This window comes from Meriones unguiculatus (genome assembly GCF_030254825.1).
Source record: "Meriones unguiculatus strain TT.TT164.6M chromosome 13 unlocalized genomic scaffold, Bangor_MerUng_6.1 Chr13_unordered_Scaffold_41, whole genome shotgun sequence".
Lineage (NCBI taxonomy): Eukaryota > Metazoa > Chordata > Mammalia > Rodentia > Muridae > Meriones > Meriones unguiculatus.
The window spans coordinates 2,109,554-2,135,601 of record NW_026843650.1 but is presented as its reverse complement, the minus strand read 5'-3'; the positions used below and the strand labels follow the sequence as shown (position 1 = coordinate 2,135,601).

General features: G+C 36.4%; 1 protein-coding gene, 1 non-coding gene and 1 pseudogene across 2 annotated transcripts in view; all 3 read left to right on the top strand.

The window, feature by feature from the left end:
- The window catches only part of LOC132651226 (zinc finger protein 431-like), a 410,631-nt pseudogene that overhangs the window by 238,935 nt on the left and 145,648 nt on the right, over positions 1-26,048 (top strand).
- LOC132651244 (vomeronasal type-2 receptor 26-like) overlaps positions 10,455-26,048 on the top strand; it is a 31,239-nt gene continuing 15,645 nt past the window's right edge. Inside the window, exons 1-4 of the mRNA XM_060376488.1 lie at positions 10,455-10,672; positions 15,959-16,250; positions 17,519-18,334; positions 22,949-23,176. Coding sequence (XP_060232471.1) covers positions 10,455-10,672; positions 15,959-16,250; positions 17,519-18,334; positions 22,949-23,176 — 1,554 coding nt within the window. The remainder of the gene's footprint in view (positions 10,673-15,958; positions 16,251-17,518; positions 18,335-22,948; positions 23,177-26,048) is intronic.
- On the top strand, positions 24,141-24,247 carry LOC132651251 (U6 spliceosomal RNA). The gene has a single exon (XR_009589040.1). It is a non-coding gene; the product is annotated as a U6 spliceosomal RNA (small nuclear RNA).

Genomic DNA, 26,048 nt, shown 5'->3' with positions numbered 1-26,048 from the left:
CTACCACTGCAGGTGCTCTCTCTCACTTAGCTTTCAAGTGATTTGATTGTTCTCTTTATTCCATCAGAGAATTCATCTTAAGGCACAGTTTGGTATATACATTGCTGTTTATACTTTGATGGACTTGCACAACCAGGAGTATACAGGATTCATGTGGGCTTATTTTCCTATTTGTATTTCTTTAGGTTGCTATGTATAGATAATCAGCATGTAAGAACAAGGTTACTGTAGAGCTGGGAAAGCTCTTTTATTTCAAGTGTATTCCAGTTTTACACTTGCAAGGAATTTTCGCTACCAGCCCAGCTGCCCCTTGTCTCAGGAGGTGCTTAGGTTGTATTTGCATGATTTTTTTTAATTTAATTTTATTTTTTTTATCAGTTACATTTTATTAACTCTGTATCCCAGCGGTGTCCCGCTTCCTCTTTCCCTCCCAGTCCCTCCCTCCCTCCCTCATCTCCACCGTGCCCCTTTCCAAGTCCACTGATAGGGGGGGACCTCCTCCCCATTCATCTGATCCTGTTTTATCAGGTATCTTCAGGACTGGCTGCAAAGCCCTCCTCTGTGGCCTAACAGGACTGCTCCTCCCTTCGGGGGTGGGGAGGCCAAAGAGCCAGTCATTGAGTTCCTGTTAGAAATAATCCTTGTTCCCCTCACTTTGGGAAACCAATTAGTTACTGAGCTACCACAGGCTACATCTGACCTGAAGTTCTAGGTTATATCCATACATGGTCCTTGGTTGAATGTCAGTCTCAGAAAAGACCCTGTGCCCAGATATATTTGATCCTTGTGGAGCTCCTATCCTTTCCCCATCAGACTAACTCCCCTTCTGTCTTATGATTCCCTGTACTCTGCCAAGGGTTTGGTCATGAGTCTTTGCTTTGAAAACACTGCTAGTTAGAGTCTTTCAGATGCACTCAGTAGACTCCTGTCATACGCTCAATGCACATCCCATCTGTCTTTCTAAACGAGGATTGATCATCTTACCCCATGTCTGCTCAATTGATTATCTTTTTTAGGTGTATAGATTTCATTATGTTTATCATATCTTATAGGTCTATATAAGTGAGTATATCCCATGTTTGTCTTTCTCCTTCTGGGATATTTCACTCAGAATGATCTTTTCTAGATCCCACCATTTGCCTGCAAATTTCATGATTTCCTCCTTTTTGATTGCTGAGTAGTATTCCTTTTTTTATTATTATTTATTTATTTTTATCAGTTACATTTTATTAACTCTGTATCCCAGCCGTGTCCCGATCCCTCATTCCCTCCCAGTCCCTCCCTCCCTCCCTCCCTCATCTCCACCGTGCCCCTTTCCATTCCATTGTGTAAAAATGCCACAATTTCTGTATCCATTCCTCTGTTGATGGACATCTGGGTTGTTTCCAGGTTCTGGCTATTACAAATAAAGCTACTATAAACATGGTTGAGCAAGTATCCCTTTTGTGTACTTGAGCAAACTTTGGGTATATACCTTGCAGTGGTATAGCTGGGTCTTGAGGAAGCACTATTCCTAATTGTCTTAGAAAGCGCCAGACAGATTTCCAGAGTGGTTGTACCAGTTTACATTCCCACCAGCAGTGGAGGAGGGTTCCTCTTTCTCCACAACCTCTCCAGCATGTGTTGTCGCTTGAGTTTTTCATCTTGGCCATTCTGATGGGTGTAAGGTGATATCTCAGGGTTGTTTTGATTTGCATTTCCCTGATGACTAATGAGGTTGAGCATGTCTTTAAGTGTTTCTCTGCCATTCGATATTCCTCTGTCGAGAATTCTCTGTTTAGCTCTGTTCCCCATTTTTTAATTGGATTACTTGATTTGCTGCTTTTCAGCTTCTTTAGTTCTTTGTATATACTGGGTATTAGTCCTCTATCAAATAAAGGGTTAGTGAAGATTCTTTCCCAATCTGTAGGCAGTTGTTTTGTTTTGATGACGGAGTCCTTTGCTTTACAGAAACTTTTCAGTTTCATGAGGTCCCATTTATTGATTGTTGCTCTTAGAGCCTGTGCTGTTGGTGTTCTGTTCAGGAAGTTGTCTCCTGTGCCAATGAGTTCTAGGTTGTTCTCCACTTTTTCTTCTAACAGGTTTAGAGTATCTGGTTTTATGTTGAGGTCTTTGATCCACTTGGACTTTAGTTTTGTGCAGGGTGATAGATATACATCTATTTTCATTTTTCTGCATGTGGACATCCAGTTGGACCAGCACCATTTGTTGAAGATGCTGTCTTTTTTCCATTGAATGGTTTTGGCTTCTTTGTCAAAAATCGAGTATTCATAGGTGTGTGGGTTTATTTCTGGGTCTTCTATGCAGTTCCATTGATCCTCCTTTCTGTTTTTATGCCAACACCATGCAGTTTTTATTACTATTGCTCTGTAGTACAACTTGAGATCGGGGATGGAGATACCTCCAGATGATCTGTTGTTGTACAGGATTGTTTTGGAGATTCTGGATTTTTTGTTTCTCCATATGAAGCTGAGAATCTTTTTTTCAAGGACTGTAAAGAATTGAGTTGGTATTTTGATGGGAATTTCATTGAATCTGTAGATTGCTTTTGGCAGTATGTCCATATTCACAATGTTAATCCTACCAATCCATGAGCACGGGAGATCTTTCCATCTTTTGATATCTTCTTCAATTTCTTTCTTCACATACTTGAAGTTTTTCTCAAACAGGTATTTCATTTGCTTAGTTAGTGTCACCCCAAGGTATTTTGTGTTATTCGTGGCTATTGTGAAGGATGTTGTTTCCCTAATTTCTTTCTCAGTTTTTTTGTCTTTGGTATACAGGAGGGCTTCTGATTTTTTAGAGTTGATTTTGTATCCTGCCACTTTGCTGAAGGTGTTTATCAGCTGGAGGAGTTCTGTAGTTGAATTTTTGGGGTCGCTCATATATACTATCATATCATCTGCGAATAGTGACACTTTGACCTCCTCTTTTCCTATTTGTATTCCCTTGATCTCCTTTAGTTGTCTTATTGCTCTGGCTAGGACTTCAAGTACTATGTTGAAGAGGTATGGAGAGAGTGGGCAGCCTTGTCTTGTCCCTGATTTCAGTGGGATTGATTTAAGTTTCTCTCCATTGATTTTGATGTTGGCTATAGCTTGCTGTATATTGCCTTTACTATGTTTAGATATGTGCCTTGTATCCCTGATCTCTCCAAGACTTTAAACATGAATGGGTGTTGGACTTTGTCAAATGCTTTTTCAGCATCTAAGGAGATGATCATGTGGTTTTTCTCCTTCAGTTTGTTTATGTGGTGTATTTCATTGATGGATTTCCATATGTTGAACCACCCTTACATGCCTGGAATGAAGCCTACTTGGTCGTGATGGATGATATCTTTGATGTGTTCTTGGATTCTGTTTGTATTTCTTTTTTGAGTATTTTTGCATCAATGTTCATAAGAGAGATAGGTCTGAAGTTCTCTTTTTTGTTTGGTCTTTGTGTGGTTTAGGTATCAGGGTGACTGTCACTTCATAGAATGAGTTTGGTAATGTACCTTTTGTTTCTATTTTGTGAAATAGTTTGAGGAGAATTGGCATTAGCACTTCTTTGAAGGTCTGGTAGAATTCCGCGCTGAAACCATCTGGCCCAGGTTTTTTTTCTGGAGGGGAGACTGTGAATGACTGCTTCAATTTCTTTGGGGGATATAGGGCTACTCAGTCTTTCTACCTGATCTTGACTTAATGCTGGAAGATGGAATCTATCAAGAAAATTGTCCATTTCATTTAGGTTTTCAAATTAATTTTGTGGCATATAGGCTTTTGTAGTATGACTAATGATTGTTTGAATTTTCTCAGTGTCTGTAGTTATGTCACCCTTTTCATCTCTGATTTTGTTGATTTGGATAGATTCTCTCTGCTTTTTAGTTAGTTTGGCTAAGGGTTTGTCTATGTTGTTGATTTTCTCAAAGAACCAGCTTTGTGTTTCATTGATTCTTTGAATAGTTTTATTTGTTTCTAATTGATTGATTTCAGCCCTGAGTTTGATTATTTCCAGCCATCTGCTCCTCTTGGGTGTATCTGCTCCTTTTTTTTTTTCTAGGGTTTTCAGTTGGGCCATTAAGTTGTTTGTATGTGATGTTATGAATTTCTTCTTGCAGGCACTTAGTGCTATAAATTTTCCCCTGAGCACTGCTTTCAATGTGTCCCATAAATTTGGGTATGTTGTGCCTTCATTTTCATTGAATTCTAGGAAGTCTTTAATTTCTTTCTTTATTTTTTCCTTAACCCAGCTGTCATTGAGTAACAAGTTGTTCAGTTTCCATGTGCATGTCAGCTTTTTGTTATTTCTGTTGTTGAGGTCCAGCTTTAGTCCATGGTGGTTAGATAGAATACAAGGGATTATTTCAATCTTTTTGTATCTGTTGAGGCTTGCTTTATGACCAACTCTATGGTCTATTTTGGAGAAGGTTCCATGCGGTGCTGAAAAGAATGTGTACTCTTTTGAGTTTGGGTGAAACGGTCTGTAGACGTATATTAGGTCCATATGATTTAGGCTCTCTGTAAGTGTTTTTATTTCCCTATTTGTTTTCTGTCTAGTTGATCTGTCCCATGGTGAGAGTGGAATGTTGAAGTCTCCCACTATTAGGGTATTAGAATCAATGTGTGATTTAAGCTTTAATATTGTTTCATTTATGAATGTAGGTGCTCTTGTATTTGGGGCATAGATATTCAAAATTGTGATGTCCTCTTGGTGGATTTTTCCTTTGATGAGAATATAATGGCCCTCCTTATCTTTTTTGATTAACGGGTTGAAAGTCTATTTTATTAGATATTAGGATGGCTACTCCAGCTTGTTTTCTAGAACCATTTGCTTGAAAGACATTTTTCCAGCCCTTTACTCTAAGGTAGTGTTTGTCTTTGTTGCATCGGTATGTTTTTTGGATGCAGCAGAATGATGGATCTTGTTTCTGCAACCATTCTGTTAGTCTGTGTCTTTTTATTGGGGAGTTGAGTCCGTTGATGTTGATAGAAACTAGTGACCAACAATTGTTACTTACTTTAGATGTGGGGTTGGTGGTGTCACTGAGTTTCATTGCTTGTATTCTTTTGTTTTTGTTGTTGTTGTTGTTGTTGTGTAGTTATCTATTTTCTCTGTTTCCTTAGATGTAGTTGTTTTCTTTGGTTTGGAGTTTTCCTTCTAGTAACTTTTGTAGAGCTGGGTTACTATGAAGATATTGTTTAAATTTGGTTTTGTCTTGGAATATTTTGAATTCTCCGTCTATGTTGATTGAAAGTTTTGATGGGTATAGTAGTGTGGGTTGGAATCTGTGGTACCTTAAGGACTGTATGATTTCTGTCCAGGCCCTTCTGGCTTTCATAGTTTCTGTTGAGAAATCTGGTGTGATTCTGATAGGTCTACCTTCATATGTTACTTGGCCTTTTTCCCTTGCTGCTTTTAGAATTTTTTCTTTGTTCTGTAGGTTCAGTGTTTTGACTATGATGTGACGTGAAGAATTTCTTTTCTGGTCTAGTCTACTTGGTATTCTGTAGGCCTCTTGTATGTTTACAGCCATCTCCTTCTTTAAGTTGGGAAAGTTTTCTTCTATAATTTTCTTGAAAATATTTTCCGGACCTTTGAGCCTGATTTTTTTTTTCTCCTACTCCTATTATTCTTAGACTTTGTCTTTTCATGGTGTCCTTGATTTCTTGGATGATTTGTGTTTGGAACTTTTCTGATTTTATTTTTTCTTTGAGAGACATGTTAATTTCCACAAGTGTATCTTCAGCTCCTGAGATTCTTTCTTCCATCTCTTGTATTCTGTTGGTGATGCTTAACTTTGTAGTTCCTGATCTTTTCTCTATGTTCTCCAGCTCCTGGTTTTTCTCTATTTGTGTTTTCTTTATTGATTCTAATTCTGTTTTCATATCATGCACCATTTCCTTCATCTGTTTGAATGTAGAGTCCTGCTTTTCAATGACAACTTCTATTTTTTTGTCCGTTTCCTCTCTATGTATCACTAATTGTGGCTCTACTTCTTTGGATATAATTGCCTGTATTTCTATGAGAGCTTTGTTTATTTCTTCTTTGTTTCCTCAATTTTCGTGGTCATTCTCTGAGAGCTCTATTTGTTTCCTCTGTTCGTCTCGATTTCTTTGGCTATTTCTCTGAGGGCTTTGTTCATTTCATCTTTATGGGCCTCTAATAGCTGGAAAATCATAGTCTTGAGGTCGTTTTCTTGTATATCTAGTGAATTAAAGTGTCCATTGATTTGTGGGGTTGCTGGTGAGGTCATTATGTCCTGATTTTTGTTGGGTGTGTTCTTACGTCTGCCTCTAGCCATCTGGTTACTTATAACCCTCACTGTTTGTTCCTGAGATGTATCTAGAAATAAAAAAAAACTGAAGAAGTCTAACAAAACTCAAGTGATAAGCCTCACCAACACAGTCCAAAACATGAAAAAGACATTCTCATGACTAGATAAAATGCTATTCCTTAATTTCTCATCCATCAGATTCTCTGTTTCTTGACTTTTACTGAGCTCTTTAATCTATTTTGGTGAGTTTTGTTCAGAGTGATACATAGGGATCTTTTGAATCATTTTATGTGCATTCTTCTAGATTGACCACAAAAATGTGTTGAAGATGTTATCTTTTTTCCAGTATTTATTTCAAGATTTCTTATTTTAAAAATATCAATTGTCCATAGGTATTCTGCCTGGGTCTTCGATCTCATCATTGACCAAAGTGTTGTAACTATGCCAATACCATCCTGTTAATTACTACTATATTTTTTAGTTCAATTTAATCTTTGGATGGGTGATCCCTCTTGCAGTCATTATTTAGGATTGTTTTAGGTTTCATGGTTTGTTTGTGCTTCCATTTGAAGCTGAAAATTGTCCTTTCAACATCTAGTAAGAATTGTCTGTAATTTTGATGAGGATTGCACTGAATGTTGATGTTGATTTTTTTTTTTTAGGATGGAGAGTATTACTCTATTAATCTTACTTATCAATGAGCAGGGGAGATCTTCCTAGCCCTTGCCCAGGCATAAAGATAAACAATCTTCAAAAATACAGCAGATAACTGAAAATCTTCTCCATAACAAAGGACTACCATCATTCTGAAAATGTAAAAGTGTACAGAAATCTAAAATACTTTCATCAATTGCACACCCAAATAAAGGCTAATATGCAAATGCATAAATAAGTCAAAAGAAAAATTAGATATAAAGAATATATAAAATACAAATAAAGCACACATGTAATTCTAAATAAAGGCTTTTTTATTACTCTTATTAATTACAGTTTATTCACTTTGTATTTCAGATGTAGCATCCTCCCCTATCGCTTCCCAACCCACCCTCACTTTTCTTCTCCTATGCCTCTCCCCCAGTCCAATGATAGGGTAGGACCTCCTCCACTTCCATCTGGCACAAGTCTATCAGGTCTCATCAGGACTGACTTTTTTTGTTTTCATATGTGGAGTGGTAAGGCTGCTATCCCCTCAGATGGAGGTGATCAAAGAGCCAGCCCATGAGTTCATGTTATGTCACTATTTGCAGATGATATATGGTAGTATATCTGAGAGACCCCAAAAATTCTACCAGGAAACTCCTACAGCTGATAAATCTATTCAGCCAAGTGGATGGATATAAAATCAATGCAAAAATACAGTAGCACTCCTGTATACAGAAGACAAAAGTGCTGAGAGAGAAATTGGGAAAACATCACCCTTCACAATAGTCACAAAGGACATAAAGTACCTTGGTGTAACTCTAACCAAGCAAGTGAAAGACTTATAAGGAAAAAACTTCAGTCTCTGAAGAAAGAAATAGAAAAAGATATCAGAAGAGAATTCTTAAAGAAATAATTCAAATGGCTGAGAAACATTTAAAGATATGTGCAAGATCGATAGTCAACAGGGAAATGGAAACCAAAAGTAGTTTGAGGTATGGTCTAAAGAGAGTCACAATGGCTAAGAATATTCAGACATTGCTATTAGGAGTACAAAAATGTTTAGCCACTAAGGACATACTTGTGGCTTTTCCTGAGCAATATGGAGAATGTTCTCCCTCAAGAACCAGCTTTACTACTCTTGGGCATATATCCAAAGAATGTTTCATCCTTCCATGGAAACATTTGTGCAAACATGTTTATGATTGCTCTAATAAATACTTCCAGAAATTGGATATAACCCAGACATCCATAGCAGAAGAATAGATAAAGAAAATGTGGACATTTACACAACAAAATAGTACTCAGTCATTTTACAAAGTAAATCATGAAATGTGAAAGTAAATGCTTATCTGCAGACAAACTAGAAAGAAGTCAGTCTGAGTATCTAGTAACACAAGTTCAAATATACTAATATGGCATGTATCTTCTTACATGTTAATATTACTTTTAAAGTGAATGATAAACCTACAGTACATAAAACCTTGTAGGATACACACAGAATAAGGGACTAGTGTTCTAGCACAAGTAACTAGATCTCCCTAGGATAGGTCAGTAAATTAGTTATTTATAGATGGAGGATGGGATAATAAAGAAGAATCGGTTGGAAGTGGGGAAGAAAGAGGACATTAAGGAAAATAATATGAAGAAAGACAGTGAAGATGAAATGTCAATTGAATGGTACTGTAGTAACCTAATAGAGCAGGAGTTTCCTAAAATATATACATACCTGAAGGTGATCCAAATGAACGAATATGAGAGTCACAACAGGATGTCACTTGTCATCAATGAAGAATGGATTATATCTACTTGAGGTGGTGGCCAAAGGAGTCTTATTGGAATGCCCAAACAATGTACACTTTGATCAATATTATAATTTGCTCTCCATAAATTCACTGCAAGTCTCTATCGCTGAATACATCACTTACACAACTCACTGAACATAGAGAAATTAAGCTGGTGCCTACATAGAAATTTCACTGTATAGGTATATTTATCTATATCTGGATTGATATAGATAGATAGATAGATAGATAGATAGATAGATAGATTTGTGTGTGTAATCACTATATAGTTTTTTAAAATTCCAGTAACCAAATTTTGCAAGATTATACATGGGAGGCATCAATTAATTATTTTGTTTGTTTATATAGAAGAATTAACAGTACATCATTTTTTCACTTTCCTACCTTCAAAGCCTCTTGCAGTTTTAGCTCTTTTGAAATTTCATGGCTGCATTTTCATGAATGGATTTTAGTTAAGTTAGATATCAAATTTTGATTTGCATTATACAGTATATATCTTATTATAACAATATATATAATAAAAATACCATGAAATTATATCAGTAGTAATTATGATAAAGAGTATTACAGTAAAGTAGAAAAAGTTTAGAGGTGAAGTACTTTTCTTTTTGTTTGTTATTATGAGATAGTTGACTGAGTTCAGCCATCTCAAGACTTCTGCTGCCAGGTTCAAACCTGAGTTCATAATCACAGGTTCCAAAACTTACTCTTATCCTGATTCTTAAGGTGGTTAATGTTTGTCTTTTAATCAGGAAAGAATGTAAAGAGGAAAGTGGCTGATAATCTAGGCTAAGCATACAAGTTGTAAATGTGTTATTTGTCATGACTTAAATTGCCTATGAGCATCTTGCCCCCTCTTTTGGTGCTGTATAATTCTGAATTTGGTGCCAGATGTCCTGGAGGAGGTCTGAATGCAAAAGCTGAGTTGTGAACCCCGAACCCAGGTGTCCTGCATAAGGCTGAGTCACCAGTGTTTAATTTCTTGGTCAAAACCTCATGTCAAAGTATGATTGAAATCTCTCCTTCTGCAGCTCCTACCCCGATGTCTCTCCCCGATGATAGGAATGTCCTCCTCTTCTACTATCTTACTGTAGCCTATCAGGTCTCATCAAAACTGTCTGGATCTATTTTTCCTGTTGTTTAGTTTAGCCACATTGACTGGTGGAAGTGATCAAAGATGTAGTAAAGTGTTCAAAAAGTGACTGCCCCTGCTCCCCTTACTAGAGGAAATCAAATCTTCAAACTATCTTTAACAACACCAGTCCAGAAACAATCAACTGTTTTTTGATGACCTACAATTCTGTCTCAGACTCTGGTGCTCTCCAAAGTCACTGTGGACCATGATGAAATCACACAGGTTGTGGAAGAAAGAAAGAACCAAACATGTTTTTCAGCCACATAGAGGAACCAGGTGCAGAGCCCCAGGGCTATGAGATTCCAAGAGTACATGGATGAGAGGAAAATAGAACAATAAAAAGACAGCAAATTCAGAGCAAGTCTGGGTACAGTGACAAAAATATCTCAGTACCATGACCCTCAGATATCTGGACTTTGCTACAATGTTTGTACTGACCTGTAATGTAAAAGTTTGGTTTTGCACAGACTGAGAGCCTGAAGCAACAGTAGGAAGCAGCTGTAGCATACAAAGTCTTTTCTGACACTGTTTAGGTCTGATCCTGCTCCAGGACCTAAGCCAATAATCTCCTTGGATATGCCTCAATGCAGGGGACTGTCTGTGTAGTGAAAAGCCTGACATGTCCCTTCCTTTGCTTTGCCTCAGCCTCCTCCTACAACCTATGTATGCATCAATGGAGATGTCTCTGATCACTTGTTATTATGGGAAGACCAACACCTACTTGGAGGCAGACTTTAACCTCGCTATATTTATCCCCATTTCCATCCCACTTGATACATCCCAATACCTCCAGAACATTTTTGACAGAGAACCAAGTCTACTATGGAAGTTCGACCTGTGAGTACTTGCTTGAATGTGCTATGGTTGTTCTGGTTAAAAGATAGTACATGACCTGCTAAACACATGTAATTCCAATGAGAATAATGAACTAGATACAGAACAATGTGAAAAACAGTTTCACATTTTTTTCTGCTTCATAGTGCCTCTGCAAACATTTCCACTTTTCTTTGTTATATTTCCAGGCAAAAACAAATCAGGGATAGAAAAAAGAACAACTTTTGTGTCTGCTCCATGGTGTGATTCCATGGTAAGACATATATTTTTAACACACTACGCTAATATGTCAAGATAAGCTTCTATTCTTCTCAGGTTTATTTGGCCATCTAAATGTCTTATGTTTGAATATCTGTTTCTTTCCAGAGAAAGTTTCTGTTTTTGGAGAGTTTCTGTTAGAGTGAACTTGAATATCCCTGTGTTCTCAGTACAAATCTTAGAATCTCCGGTTTCACGTGTTCTGGCTTTAGTATCTTTAAAGTATCTCAGAGTTTAGACACTGTGATCATACTTATAACTTATTTATTTATCACTGATGTTGTAATGGAGTGTTCTGAAATTCATGTCATTTATGCCCATATTCTGTTCTCTGATTAGTTAGCTCTGCTGGAAACCCAATGTTCTCTGATTTGATTGGTGGTTTTATGATTTTAATTTGCAACCTTTCTATCTGTCTTTCTCTCTCACAATCTCAATTTTGTCTTATGATTTGTCTTTTATGCTACTCAGTCTTTCCTGTGTACAGCTGTTTATTCTATCCCTTATCCGAGTTCTCATGGAGACTCCTGATTCTTATCTCGTTGCCCAATTGAATTCATTGCTTGGTTCTGTCTTCTATTCTATTGTTCATCTCTTTACTTTCTGAAATATTCATCTGCCATGTTATCTCTCTGAGATTATTTTTGATAATGTGGAGGAATCATTAAGCTTTTTCATATTCCTGTTTTACAGTTGATGCTATAATGGTACGTAAGTTAATTTGAACATCAGTTTTGGGAATAGGGTGGTCCTTGGCTGAAAACTTCAATGTATATTCCCCTCTGAGTAGGAAACAAACATACTAACCTAAGGTCCTGGTACTTGTATTGTTAGGGAGTACTTGAAGAGAAAAAAAATCAAGGATGTCTAATTTATTCCGGAAGTAAAGAACTCTTAAGAATGCTTTCACAAGATAGAGAAACCATAGGTCAGTAGCCGACTGCAGCCAGAGAGAGAAGGAGTCCCAACACAGGAGGAAGAAAAGAGCCCATCCTCAAAGATAGATAAAAGACAGAAAAGACTGAATTGTTAATTGACCAGTATTAGTCTATATTCTGTTTGACCTGTGATAGGTGGATCAAGTCTCAACTCCTTGGAGTTTAAATCATAGTTGTTTAAAGTTTACACACAAATATACAAGTTCTAAATATATTTACATGAACACAATCTATAATCTACACTGAAAATCCCACTGTAGGAAAAGCAGGTAACAAGTGTCTGTAAACAGTTGGAGTAGACTGATGCTTTACAAATAAGCTTGGGCACAAAAAAAAAGGATGGTTCTGGGAAAAAAAGGACAGCCTTTCCTCTCTCTGAATATTTAATGACAGGTAAGATTTCAGCACAATGAGAATCACTGAAGTATATCTTCAACAGGAATGAAAGGACATTAAAAAGTTTGATCCTGTAACTATGAGAAGACTAGCCAGTGCTTTCACCTGGTGGTTTTCATAGCATATCAGAACTCCACTGATTAATATTTTAAAACTCTGAAATTTTAAACTCTTTAAGTCTCATTTTCACATACTTTAAACCACTTTCTCAGACATTTACAACTTTCATTTACATACCTTATATCCCTTTCTTAGACATTCAAAATTTCCATCAACTTTAAAGTATTTGTTTCCCCCATCCATGCATTTACCAGGAGAGAGATTGACAAACAAGTTCTTCTAAATGAAAGAACCATAAAATGTAAACTGTTAGGCATTAGTAGCTTCAGTTTGAATCTCATTTAAATCTAATTTTTTGAGATTAGATTTTTCAGTGTGAAGCCAGCAAGGTAATGCCTTCTTCAGCAGGGAATCTAGATATCTGTAGAAAAGAACAAAGCCTGGCTTTCGTGCATGATATGGACTAGCCATGAAGCTGTTCAGAGGGACTGCCTAAATTTTCATAACATCTGCTAAACTTCTATAGTGACAACATGCTCTGAACATGACAAGATATCTGAGATGGGTAAATTTGAGCAGTAAGTATAATCCAAATAGCCTCTACATCAGTCAAAGTGACAGAGATTTACTGGATACCTGGGCACCCAGGCTGGGATCATCCATGGCATTCTCAAAGACTTTGTAGGGAGTAGAGGTTGACAGTCTTTGGATGCCACACAAAACAACATTGTCTTCAGCTACCACAGAAGGCATCATGACCCACAAAATGTCGGACTTGTGAGGCCTGAGATTTTTTTTTTATGGAGCAGGAACTTGGAAAAGTAACCTACCTTGGCCAGGCAGAGTAGAGCATTTAATTCAACAGTGTCCAAATGTTGGGCAGGGATTTATTGTTGGGTGAAGCATGTGGCAATTCATGGTTGAGTTGTCACCATCATCACAGTTGAAATATGATCAAAGGAAAGGCCATTTCTGCCTATCTTAGCTATCCACTCCAGATGTCTGGCATAGAAATCATTTTCATTACATTCCTTAAATCCATACTCAGCAGAATTCTCTGAGGGCTTTGAGGAAGACCATCTAACTTGTTACCATATTTTTCACTTGAATATTTTTTATTGAGTAATTCAATTTACATCTTAGTCATAGGCCCCACTCTCTTTTCCTCCCAATCCTACTCTCTCTCCCATATCCTCCTCCACTCTTCTGCTCCCTACCTACACACCCCAGCCCCTGTAGTCTTATGATGACTGAGTTGGTTTTCCTCCTATGTGGTCTGTTAGGGCAGTTCCATTATGGGAAAGTGATCAACAAACAGAAAATATAGTCCATGTCCACTCCACTAACTAGTGGGCCCACATGAAGCCTAATCAGCACATCAGCTACTTATATGTAGAGGAGCTAGGTTGAGACCATGCATTGTCCTTGGTGGGTGCATCAGACTCCTTAGGACCCTCTGGGCCTTGGTTGATTGACCCTGATGATCTTCTTGTGACATTTCTGTCACACAAATATAAGTAAATAAATATATAGATATAACCAACTGAATTGATTCTTTAGTCTTTAGTATTGCTTTCCTGTGATTGGAAAAACATTACCCATTAGCTCAAATGGAAAAAAGAAAGAATTCTATAAATTTGAGAGTCTGTGAACACAATTTAGGTTATCCCAAATGTCATGATACAATGTGGAAGCAGCTTCATTAATTTCCATAATAACAGAATAAATAAAGAAAACTATGAATCCAATACAGGAGTGGAAACCTCAGAGAGGACATTGACAGTAAAATTGGGCAAGTTATCATACAGGCCCAAGATGGCTATGTAATGTCACTCTTGTCTTTTAGATTGGCAAAATCCAGTAGTGTGCTGGGTTACTACATTCTAAAATAATTTTATTCATCCACTATAGGAGATAGATAGATGATAGATAGATAGATAGATAGATAGATAGAGATAGATAGAGAGATAGAGATAGAGATAGAGATAGAGATAGAGATAGAGATAGAGATAGAGATATCATCTTAACCACAGAGGTGTCCAAGAAATGGCTACTCAGGTTGCTGCAGGTAGCCCGGTGTATGGTAATAAGCCTCTCAAACTACAACATTGCAATCTCTCAACATCAATGACGTTTTAATAGCCAGTCTCTGCAGACACAGATCTTTCCAGGAGTTCTCACTGATACATGTATACATTCCTACAGTTCAATATTTAGTATGGAATAATCCTTAAGGAAGACAAATTCTCTTTTTCTAGGTTGTTGCTAATTGCCTGCTTTTGCCCAATAGATTCTCTCTTGACAGAACATTAAGCCACAGATCCCAGATTAATGTAGTACAGCCAAATGTAATTTCTTTCTGGTGATGGCAGGTCAAAAGGCAGAATCCTTCCTTCAGTAGAACCCAGTGGACTTCAGGTTAATAATTTCTGTTAAACTCCCTCTGTAGGAGTCACCCAGACTCTTATCTACCACAGACTTTAAAACAAGTTTCTGAGGACCTATCCCAAAACACTGAAGGCTATGTGTGACACAGTTCAACTCACCTACCTGCAACAAAGTTCCAGTTTCTCCCATTGTGAGCACTTTTGTACTGCCTTAATGTATTTGGGGGTTTTCCTCTCTTTTATATGCTATTTTAATTTGCTTTTTCCCCCTGAAAAAAGCAGGAAACTACTTATTCATTTAATCTGCAAGATTAGAGAAACACCTTTCCTTTATTACTATTTTTACTACCTTTTGAATTTTTGTAAAGATTTATTAGTTTTTAAATTATGTTTATGAGTGTCTTGCCTACATGTTTGTGTGTGTACCACTTGTGTGCAAGGTCCCTTGAGAGGCCAGTGGAGGACATGGTTCCCATAGAACTGGTGATATGCACTATTTGAACCTAAAACTGGCTACTCTGACTTGAATCAGTCTTCAACAAGAGCTGCAACTAGTCATAACATATCAATCATTTTTCAAACCCAAGAGCACTATTTTGCACATGCTTATTTATTCTTATTTCATGTACTTGAGAGCTCACCTTCTTATATATGTGTGAATACCACAGGTGTGCCTGGTGCCCAAAGATGCCAGAAAGGATCATATGAAGTGGAGCTAAACATGTTTCCAAGGCCACCCTGTGGGCACTGAGAACTGATGCTAGCTTGTATTCAAAGTGGTCTTTCTATAGATAGATGCCCAGGCATCTGTCTATACCACAAAGAGACATTTTAACACTAGGAGTGCACAAAACTTGTTAGAATTTTCATAAGTAAGTATTAAATTGAATCATTACAAAAGTTTATCAAGCTCTTACTTATATTCCTAGTGAACACCTTAATGACTCTTCCATAATCCAGTGCTTCCATGCACTGAAACATCATAAGCACCTATGTATTCAGTACTTATAAGATACAAACAAGTGACATTTTATGCACACAATGTACACCAAAAAACATTAGAAACAGTTAAACTTCTGAGAGTTTAGGAGCCATTCTATGATGTTCCTGGGTTGTCATGGGCTTATTCACACAAGATTTACATGTCACAGGAAATGTCAAAGTCTAGGACCTCTAGGTTCCTGTATTTGATAAAGACTTTTTGAGAAAAATGTACTGACAATACCCATCGTTCTGTTCCTCTGGTTTAGAGTGACTTGGAGAAACTATCAATATTTGCTTACCTTATACTTTGCAATTGAAGAGATCAATAAGGATTCAAACCTGCTTCCCAATATGACCTTGGATCCTCACATCTACAATGCCTTTAATTCTAACAAAATGACCTTAGAGGGCCCTCTGATGTGGCTGTCTGGAAGGAGTGATTATATCCCTAACTACAAGTGCAACACTCAACACAAAGCTCTAGGAATCATTTCAGGAAACAAGCCGGAATTTTCTGCTGCAATTGCAACCCTTTCAGAGCTCTACAATGTCCCACAAGTAAGTTAGAAACATATTTTTAAGCACAATCACATCTTAGACCTGAGTGAAACAAACAAACCATCAAAAGAACTATAACAAAACAAACAAAAGAAAACAGAGAAGTGGATTATGTTTAATTCAGGCAGATTTCAAATAACAGTGAACAAATTATTTTGATATAGCAATAGTTAACAGATGACAGAGTGTGGTGAATAGCACAGACAGCAAATTCTGGGAATTTCTAAGCAGATCATTTAGTAGTATCCATGATTCTATCTCCAAACAATGGATGATGTATTGTAGATACTAGTCTGCATTTGATCATAAGTCAAATTCTACAGCAAAGATTCCTACCTAGCCAATCTAGCATATAAACATCTCAAAATTCCTACGTTTGTCAATACCTGACATATGGAAAAAGAAAGTCCAGGACATGTAACTAAATTTGGAACAATGTTTAATGCCATCACTGATGAAAATCTTTCAAGGAATTAATGATCTCATTCAGGAAAGTAGATCTCAGAATAACACCCACAGAGACCAACCACTTAGCTATATTGTTGCAATTGACTCATGCCAGGCTACACTGAAGAAATGCATCTGTCAGCAGTCATCACTACAAACAGAAAATACTTGGTGAGCACAAGAGTCAACAAAATCAAGATTAAAAACCCACATGGTAACTCTCATTGTTATTACTCAGTTAAACAATTCGTAAATGTATTTTAACCTAATGTAACAAAAAATAAAACACAATAATGTACATCTATCTTAGTTTTGTCTCTATCAAATCTATTGAGAAGAATGATTCAACAAACACTGGCAATGTGCCCCCAGGACATCACAACTTGAACCATTTTAACTCAGGAAACTGAATCTCTAAAAACATTGTTAGTCTCTTTCTGTATTTGCTTTCCTAAAGATGAAGGTTCTGGGAAACATGGTGTTATGTGACTAGAAAGCACTTGTTAATGCTTTCTGCAGTCTTTCACTACATTAGATACTCTGTTGCATTGTTATTGCAACCAGAAAGATCTATCATGTCTTTCAGAGCCAGTGAACAGCTTCTTGTTTACTTATTGGCTGCTTTACTATGCTATTTGTAAAAGACTGTTTATAGTCTTTTTCTCTCACATGAATGAGAGAAAAACTAATTTCACAGAAGACAATTTTAACAACATTCAGTCCTTTAACCCTCATATTTGAATAATGAAGTCACTTCCTCACTCAGGGTAATGATTCCAAATACCTGAAAATCAGAATCACATTTTTCTTTGCTTTTTCAGGTCACATATGGACCATTTGATTCCATGCTTAGTGACAAAGATACATTCTCATCCCTTTATCAAATGTCTACTAAAGACAGAGCTCTAACCCAAGGGTTGATCTCTTTATTGCTCCAGTTTGGCTGGAAGTGGGTGGGGCTCATTGTGTCTGATGATCAGAAAGGAAGGGAGTTTCTCTCTGACCTGAAAGTAAAGATGGTATCAGAAGATATCTGTGTGGCTTTTACAGAAAAACTCCCAGATAAGTGGAATTATAGGGTAAAATATGATTATGGTTTGAGGAACTTGAACCAACATACAAGAGTAAATGTGCATTTATTTTATGGTGATATAGATGACTTGCTGTTCTTCTGTGTAGACATTCATATCTTTTTAACCAGAAAGAAGGTGTGGATCTTCGCAAAGCCACACTCGACATACTTAGAGTCTATAATAAATGAAAAGCATGCTATGATGAACCTGTTCAGTGGAAGCTTCTCCTTTTTAAAGAAGAGAACTATCCCTGGCTTCAAGCACTTTCTTGAGGCCCTTACACCATCCCATTACCCAGGAGATGTTTGCTTCTCTAAATTCTGGATTGACAATTTAAATTGTTCACCTCCTACTTCACTATGTGGAAATTGTAAACCCTGTCCAGTGAATATTTCCTTAAAGACTCAGGATAAAATAAATGATGTGATAACTACTTCTGAACCCAGCTATTCCATCTGGAGTGCAGTATATGCACTGGCCCATGTCCTACATAAAATGCTATTGAGCAAACCTGAAAAAGAATCTAAGGAAGACAGAAACACAGACTGGCTTCTACCATGGCAGGTAAGCCTCACTCATAAGCAGGAGAAGCTTAGGATCTTACATTATTAGTAAATAATTTACTTTGGTCAAGCCAATAAAACATTTTCATATTATAATTAAGAGTATAAGTTAAAATGGAAAAGGGTTTAAGTTTCCCTCCATTTAGTTTGATGTTGTCTTTACTATGTTTAGGGATGTACCTTGTATCCCTGATCTCTCCAACATGTTAAACATGAATGGGATTTTGTCGATTGCTTTTTCATCATCTAAGAAGATGATCATGAGGTTTTTCTCCTTCAGTTTCTTTATATGATTGATTACAATAATAGATTTCTGTCTATTGAACCTGAATGCCTAGGATGAAGCCTACTTGGTCATGGTGTATATCTTTTATATATTCTAGGTTTCAGTTTGCAAGTATTTTATTGAGTATTTTGGCATCAATGTTCATAAGAGAGATATGTCTGAAGTTCTCTTTTTTGGTTCTTTGTGAGATTTAGGTATCAAGGTGACAGTGGCTTCATAAAATGACTTTGGTAATGTTCATTCTGCTTATATTTTGTGGACTAGTTTGAAAAGAATTGCAGTTAGCTCTTTTTGAAGGTCTGTAAAATTCTTCCCTGAAACCCTCTGGCCCTAGGTTTTTTTGTAAGGGAGACTTTTGAGACTGCTTCTATTTCCCTGGGACATATAGGACTATTTAATCTATTTACCTGATCTTGATTTAATTTTGGTAAATGGGATCTATCAAGAAAATTTTCCATTTCATTTAGGTTTTCAAATTTTGTGGCATATAGCCTTTTGTAGTAAGACCTAATGATTGTTTGGATTTCCTCAGTATCTGTCACTATGTCCCCTTTATAGTTTCTGATTTTGCTGATTTGGATAGTTTCTCTCTGCCTTTTAGTTAGTTTGCCTAAGGGTTTGCCTATCTTTTGATTTTCTCAAAGAACCAGCTCTGGGTCTCACTGATTCCTTGAATAGTTTTCTTTGTTTCTAATTCATTGATTACAGCTCTGAGTTTGATTATTTCCAATTGTCTACTCTTGTGTGTGTCTGCTTGTTTGTTCCTAGGGATTTTAGGTGTGTCGTTAAATTGCTTGTATGAGATATCTCAAACTTCTTCCGGGCAGCACTTTGTGCTAGGAACTTCCTCTTAGCACTGCTTTCCTTTTGTCCCATAAGATTTCATTACTATTGCTCTGTAGTACAACTTCAAGTCAGGAATGAAGACACCTCCTGAAGTACTTTTATTGTATAAAAAAGTTTTAGCTATTCTCTATTTTTTTTGTTTTGTTTTGGTGTTCCATATGAAATTGAGAATTGATTTTTCAAGGTCTGTAAGGAATTGTGTTGGTATTTTGATAGTAATTGCACTGAATCTGTAGATTGCTGTTTATTAGGATGACTATTTTTACTATGTTAATTCTACCGATTCATGAGCATGGGCAATCTTTCCATCTTCTGATATCTTTTTCAGTTTCTTTTTTTAGAGACATGAAGTTCTTGTCATAGAGGTCTTTCTGTTGCTTGCGTACTTACACCAAGATATATTATATTATTTCTGACTATTGTAAAGGATGGATGTTGTTTCCCTAATTTTGTTTTCAGCCCATTTATCATTTATAGTGATGCGTACTATTAATTTTATGAGTTATTTTTATAGCAGCCAGTTTACTAAAGAGGGTTTATCAACTCTAGAAGATATCTGGAAAAATTTTGTGAGTCACTTATATATACTAGTATATCATCTGTGAATAGGGATATTTTGACTTCTTCCTTAACAATTTGGACCCCTTGATCTTTTGTAGTTGTCTTATTGCCCTAGCTAGAACTTAAAGTACTACACTGAAAAGCTATGAAAAGAGTGGAAAACCTTGTATTGTCCCTGACTTTAGTGTAATTGCTTCGAGTTTCTCCCCAATTAATTTGATTTTGGCTATCACATTGTTGTATATTACCTTTATTATGTTTATGTATGGGCCTTGTATCTTTACAGGGCTTTTATCATGAAGTGGTGCTCAATTTTATCAAAGGCATTCTTTTTCTTTTTTTGCATCTAATGAGATGAGCATGTTTATTTTTTTCTTTCAGTGAATTACAGTGATGGATTTAAATATGTTGATCCATCCCTGCATCCCTGGGATGATGCCTACTTGATCATGGTGGATAATGTATTTGATGTGGTCTTGGACTAGGTGTACCAGTGTCTTGTTGAGTATTTTTGCATCAAAGTCCATAAGGGGAATAGATTTCAACTTTCCTTTTTTTGTTGGGTCTTTGTGTGGTTTAGGTACCAGTCTGACTGTGGATCCATAGCATGAGTTTGGCAATGTTCCTTCTGTTTGATTTTTTCAATAGTTCTGAAGTATTGGTATGAGCTCTTCTTTGAAAGCCTGGTAGAATTCCATGCTAAAGCCATCTGGTTCTGGAATATTTTTTTTTTTTTTTGGTTGGTAGACTTCTGATGAATGCTTCTGTTTTCTTATTTAGAGCCTTATAGGGTTATAGGACTCTTTAACGTGCTTAAATGATCATGATTTAGCTTTGGTAAGTTAAATCTATTAGGAAAATCTTCTGTTACCTTTAAATTTTTTGAAGCTTGTGGAATACAGTCTTTTGAAATAATATCTAATCATTCTTTGGAGTTATTCCCCCTTTTCATTTCTGATTTTGTTTATTTGGATACAGTCTTTCTGACTTTTTGTTAGTTTGTCTAGGTACTCTGTTGCATTGTTACTGCAACCAGAGTTGTTGCATGTTCTCAAAAAACAGCTCTTGGTTTCACTGATTCTTTGTATTGTTTCTATTTTTTCTATGATAATGATTTCATTCATGAGTTTATTTCCTCCTGTCAACTCCTCTTGGATGTGGTTACTTCTGTCTTTTCTAGAGCTTTTACGTGTGTTTTTAAATTGCTGCTATGATAATTTGTTAATTCTTTTTAGGAAGGCACTTAATGCATTGAAACTTCACCTTAGCACTGCTTTCATTGTGTCTCAGAAGTTTAGGCATTTTGTCCCTTCATTTTCATTGAATACTAGAAAATCTTTAATTTATTTCTTTCCTGACCCACTGCCCAGTGGTCACTGAGTTGTTCAGTTTTTTGTTTGTTTGTTTTGTTTTTTAGGTTTTCTATTGTTTCCATTGTAATTGAAATCTAGCTTTAATCCATGGTGGTCTGATAAGATAAAAGGATTGTTTTAACTTTCTTGTGCATGTTGAGGCTTGTTTTCTGACCAAGTCAATGAGCAATTTTGGAGAAGCTTCTGTGAGGTACTGAAAAGAAGGTATATTCTTTTTGTCTGGGTGAAAATTCTGTACATGTTCATTAAAACCATTTGATCTTGCATCTGTCAATTTAATTGTTTCTCTCTTTTCTGTCTGCATGACCTGTTCTTTGGTGAGTGTGGGGTTTTGAAGTATCCCACTATTACTGTGGACGTATTAGTGTATCATTTAAGCTTTAGTAATGTTACTTTTACAAATGTAGATGCCCTTGTGTTTGAAGCAAAATATTCAAAATTGAGACATCATCTTGGTGGATTTTTTCTATCATATGTATCCTTTTGTTATGATATGTATCCTTTCTCATCTATTATGAATAAATTCACTTAAACTATTATTTTATTAATTAGAATGGCTTCTTTCAATTTGCTTCTTGGGTCAGTTTCTTTGAAAAACCTATTTCCAGCTCTTCACCCTGAGGTAATGTCCTCCTTTGTTTTTAAGATGTGTTTTTTGTATGCATCAGATTGATGAGTCCTGTTTAAGCATCCATTCTCTTATTCTGTGTCTTTTTATTGAGGAATTGAGTCCATTGATATTGAGTGATATTAATGATTGCTCGTGCCTGTTATTTTGATTTTTATGATTGCAGTGTGTTTGTTAGTCTTCTTTTGTTTTTGTAACAGTGGTGTTATTGATTTTCTGTGTTTCTTTGGGTGTTGTTTATTTCCTTTGGTTTGGGCTTTTCCTTCAAATATCTTGTGTACAGATGTGAAGCATAGACACTGGCATTTTCTTTTTATTTATTTATTATTAATTACACTTTGTTCACTTTTTATCTCCCCATAAGCCCCTCCCTTCTCCCCTCCCGATCCCACGTTCTCTCCCCCTTCTTCACTCATGCCCCTCCCCAAGTCCACTGATAGGAGAGGTCCTCTTCTCCTTACTTCTGATCTTAGTCTATCAGATCACTCCTGATGTGATCTGACACTGGCATTTTCAATTCCACAGCATGGCCTCTCACTTGCTGTGAAGTCACAACAATCGAAGCCTTAGTAACCATGTTCACTGGGTGCCAACATTTTGGATCTTATTCAAATCTACATCTTCTAAATGGAAATATTATTTTCTGGTGCTGGAGAAAGACACATGACTTTTTCCAACTAAGGACATGCTACACACCATACTATCTTTCATCTCATAGACAATATTTCTACTTGTGTTCAGTAGCTCTTGCATTATTTCTATGAGGAATAATTTTAATCTCATTAAACATCTGGGAAGACAAATAAACAAAGTAAGCACTTTCAAAAAGAAAGCCATGTTAGAGAAAGGGAAAATGAACTTCTCTTTATAGTCAGCCAGTAATCTGTGTGGACCACTCACTCATATGATGTCTGTCTTCAGCTGCATCCATTTCTGAGGAAAATTAAATTTAAAAATGCTGCTGGAGATGAAATAAGCTTTGATGAGAATATGAATATTATGGAAATGTATGATATACAAAACTTTATTGCATATAGTTTTCGAAATGTATTACTACTTAAAGTGGGAGAGTTTGTCTTCAAGAGTGCACAAGATCAAGGCTTTTTCATCAATGAAGTTCTGATTCAATGGCCAAGCAACTTCAAACAGGTCTGGAAATTTTTCAATATTTAATATGAAGAGAATTATTTAGAAAGTATTATAAAAATTGTTTGTGGTATGATTCTTTGAACTTTTAAAATAATTGTGAATTTTTAATTTCTTAGCTCTATTGTGACTGTGAGCTTGTGTGTGGGTGTTCATGCACATAAGCACATGTGCTTCTTAAGTCCCAGTCAACTGTGGTTCTCTTCTTCAGTTGTCAACTTTATTTTTATCTCTATGAAACCTTTACTTTCTGATTTTGCTGAAATCAGTGGACAGGATTACATACCTTCTCTCTGTCTTCATGATCATAAAGTTTGGATTACAGGCCTATTTTTCTGCACCCAACATTTCTTCCATCATTTTATCATGATCAAATTCACATTTCCCTGCTTATGTGGCAAGCATGTTAAATACTAAAACATGTCTTTAGTTATGTTTGATGATTTTAAATCAGAAATGAAGCAATAGTTTAGAATTACATACATGTATATGTACATATACATATAAATGTACATACAAATGTACACATGATGTCAGATAATTCTTTAGCTAGAATTAGATGAATTGAATTTGGATGTTTGTGTTCATTCATAATGCAGTGATTGAATGACTGAGTGCTCATCGTTAGAGGCATGTATGTGTGTTTTTATATGTAAACACACACATGCACACAAACTTATGTAAATTTCCACATGTTAATTATAAAGGGTAGCTGATTGATGCTCAAGCATCATTCCATTTACACAACTCATACTCAAGCATATCAATAATTTTACAAGGTTGTGAGCTAGCATAAATAATTAATAAATTACGGATTTGGCCACAAGACATTTCTGTAAACAATGTATATGAGCTTCCCAATATGTGTGTCAGGAAATGAACTCATATTTCAGTGCAAGAGCTGTATGCACTCTTAACAGCTGATCCAGTTATCCAGAAACATATTCCTGTTAATATGTACATATTCGTGCTCGCTTCAGTAGGACATATACTAAAATTGGAACGATACAGAGAAGATTAGCATGGCCCCTGCACAAGGATGACACACAAATTCGTGAAGCGTTCCATATTTTTAAAAACCATCTTCCTGCCAAAGGGATTCTCTCCACTACAACAGTCCAGGAACAACCAGAAACTAAATTCAAACAACTAAGATAGCCCAAAGGGTAGAGGACAGCGTAAAAGTTCAACCAACAAAAGCCAGAGCATTATGGCATCTCCAGAACCCAGTTATCCAGGGGCAAATAGACACCCCAGCATAAATGAAGTTCAAGGAGACGACCTAACTTCTATGCTCAAGAAGATGATAACAGAGGAAACAAATAAAATATGAAAAGAAATAGAAGAAGCTGCAGCCAAACAGTATGTGGCCTTTAGAGAGGAAATGCTTAAATTACTGAATGAAATAAAAGAAACAGTGGATTGTTCAAACAAACAGCTGAAGGAATTGACATAAAAACATGAAAATACAGTCAGACAGGGGAAGGAAACCAACAAAATAGCTCAAGACCTGAAGATAGAATTGGAAAAATTAAAAAAAAAAAATGGAAGAAAGTGTGGTGAGAAAGAACTTAGGGAAGAAAGCAGGAACTACAGAGGTTAGCATAACCAATACTCTACAAGAAATGGAAGAAAGAATCTCAGGTGTAGAAGATACAATGGAAGAAATAGATGTATCTGTCAAAGAAAATGTGAAATCTAAAAAATTCCTGATACAGGCCGTCCAAGAAATTCAAGACAACATAAAAAGACAAAACCCAAGAATAATAGGAATAGAGGAAAAAGAAGATTCCCTGCACCAAGACCCAGAAAATATTTTTAACAAAATCACTGAAGAAAATTTCCCCAACTTAAAGGAGAGGCCAATAAGAATACAAGAGGCCTATCGAACACCCAATAAATTAGACCAGAAAAGAAAATCCTCCCGCCACATAATAATCAAAACCGTAAGTATACAGAACAAAGAAAAAATACTAAAAGCTGCAAGAGAAAAAGGCCAAGTAACATATAATGGCAAACCCATTAGAATCACACCTGACTTTTCAACAGAGACTATGAAAGCCAGAAGGGCCTGGACAGATATCATGCAGACCCTAAGAGAACACAGATGTCAGCCCAGGCTACTATACCCTGCAAAACTCTCAGTCCTCATAGATGGAGAAAACAAGATATTCAATGACAAAAACAAATTTCAAAAATACCTACAAACAAATCCAGCATTACAGAAGACACTGGAAGGGAAAATACAACCCAAGAAAGCTAGCTACATTCAAGAAAACCCAGGAAATAAATAACCCCACTACAGTAAAACAAAAAGCAACCAAGTACACAACCGTATGACCACAGACAACATCAAATTCAAAGGATCTAATAGCCACTGGTCATTACTCTCTCTCAATATCAATGGACTTAATTCTCTAATAAAAAGATACAGACTAACAGAATGGATGCGTAAACAAAACCCAGCAATCTGTTGTATACAAGAAACACACCTAAGTCACAAATATAGACATTACCTGAGGGTAAAGGGATGGAAGACGGCTTTTCAAGCAAATGGACGCAAGAAGCAAGCAGGAATAGCCATTCTAATATCTGATAAAATAGTCTTTCAACCAAAATTAATCAAAAAAGATGGGGAAGGACACTTCATACTCATCAAGCGAAAATTCCACCAAGAAGACATCACAATCCTGAGCATCTATGCCCAAATACAAGGGCACCCACATTTGTGAAAGAAACATTGATAAAACTTAAACCACACATAGATACCAATACACTAATAGTGGGAGACTTCAACACCCCACTCTCAACAAAGGACAGATCAACAAAACAGAAACTAAACAAAGAAACAATATCTCTAACAGAGGTCATGAAT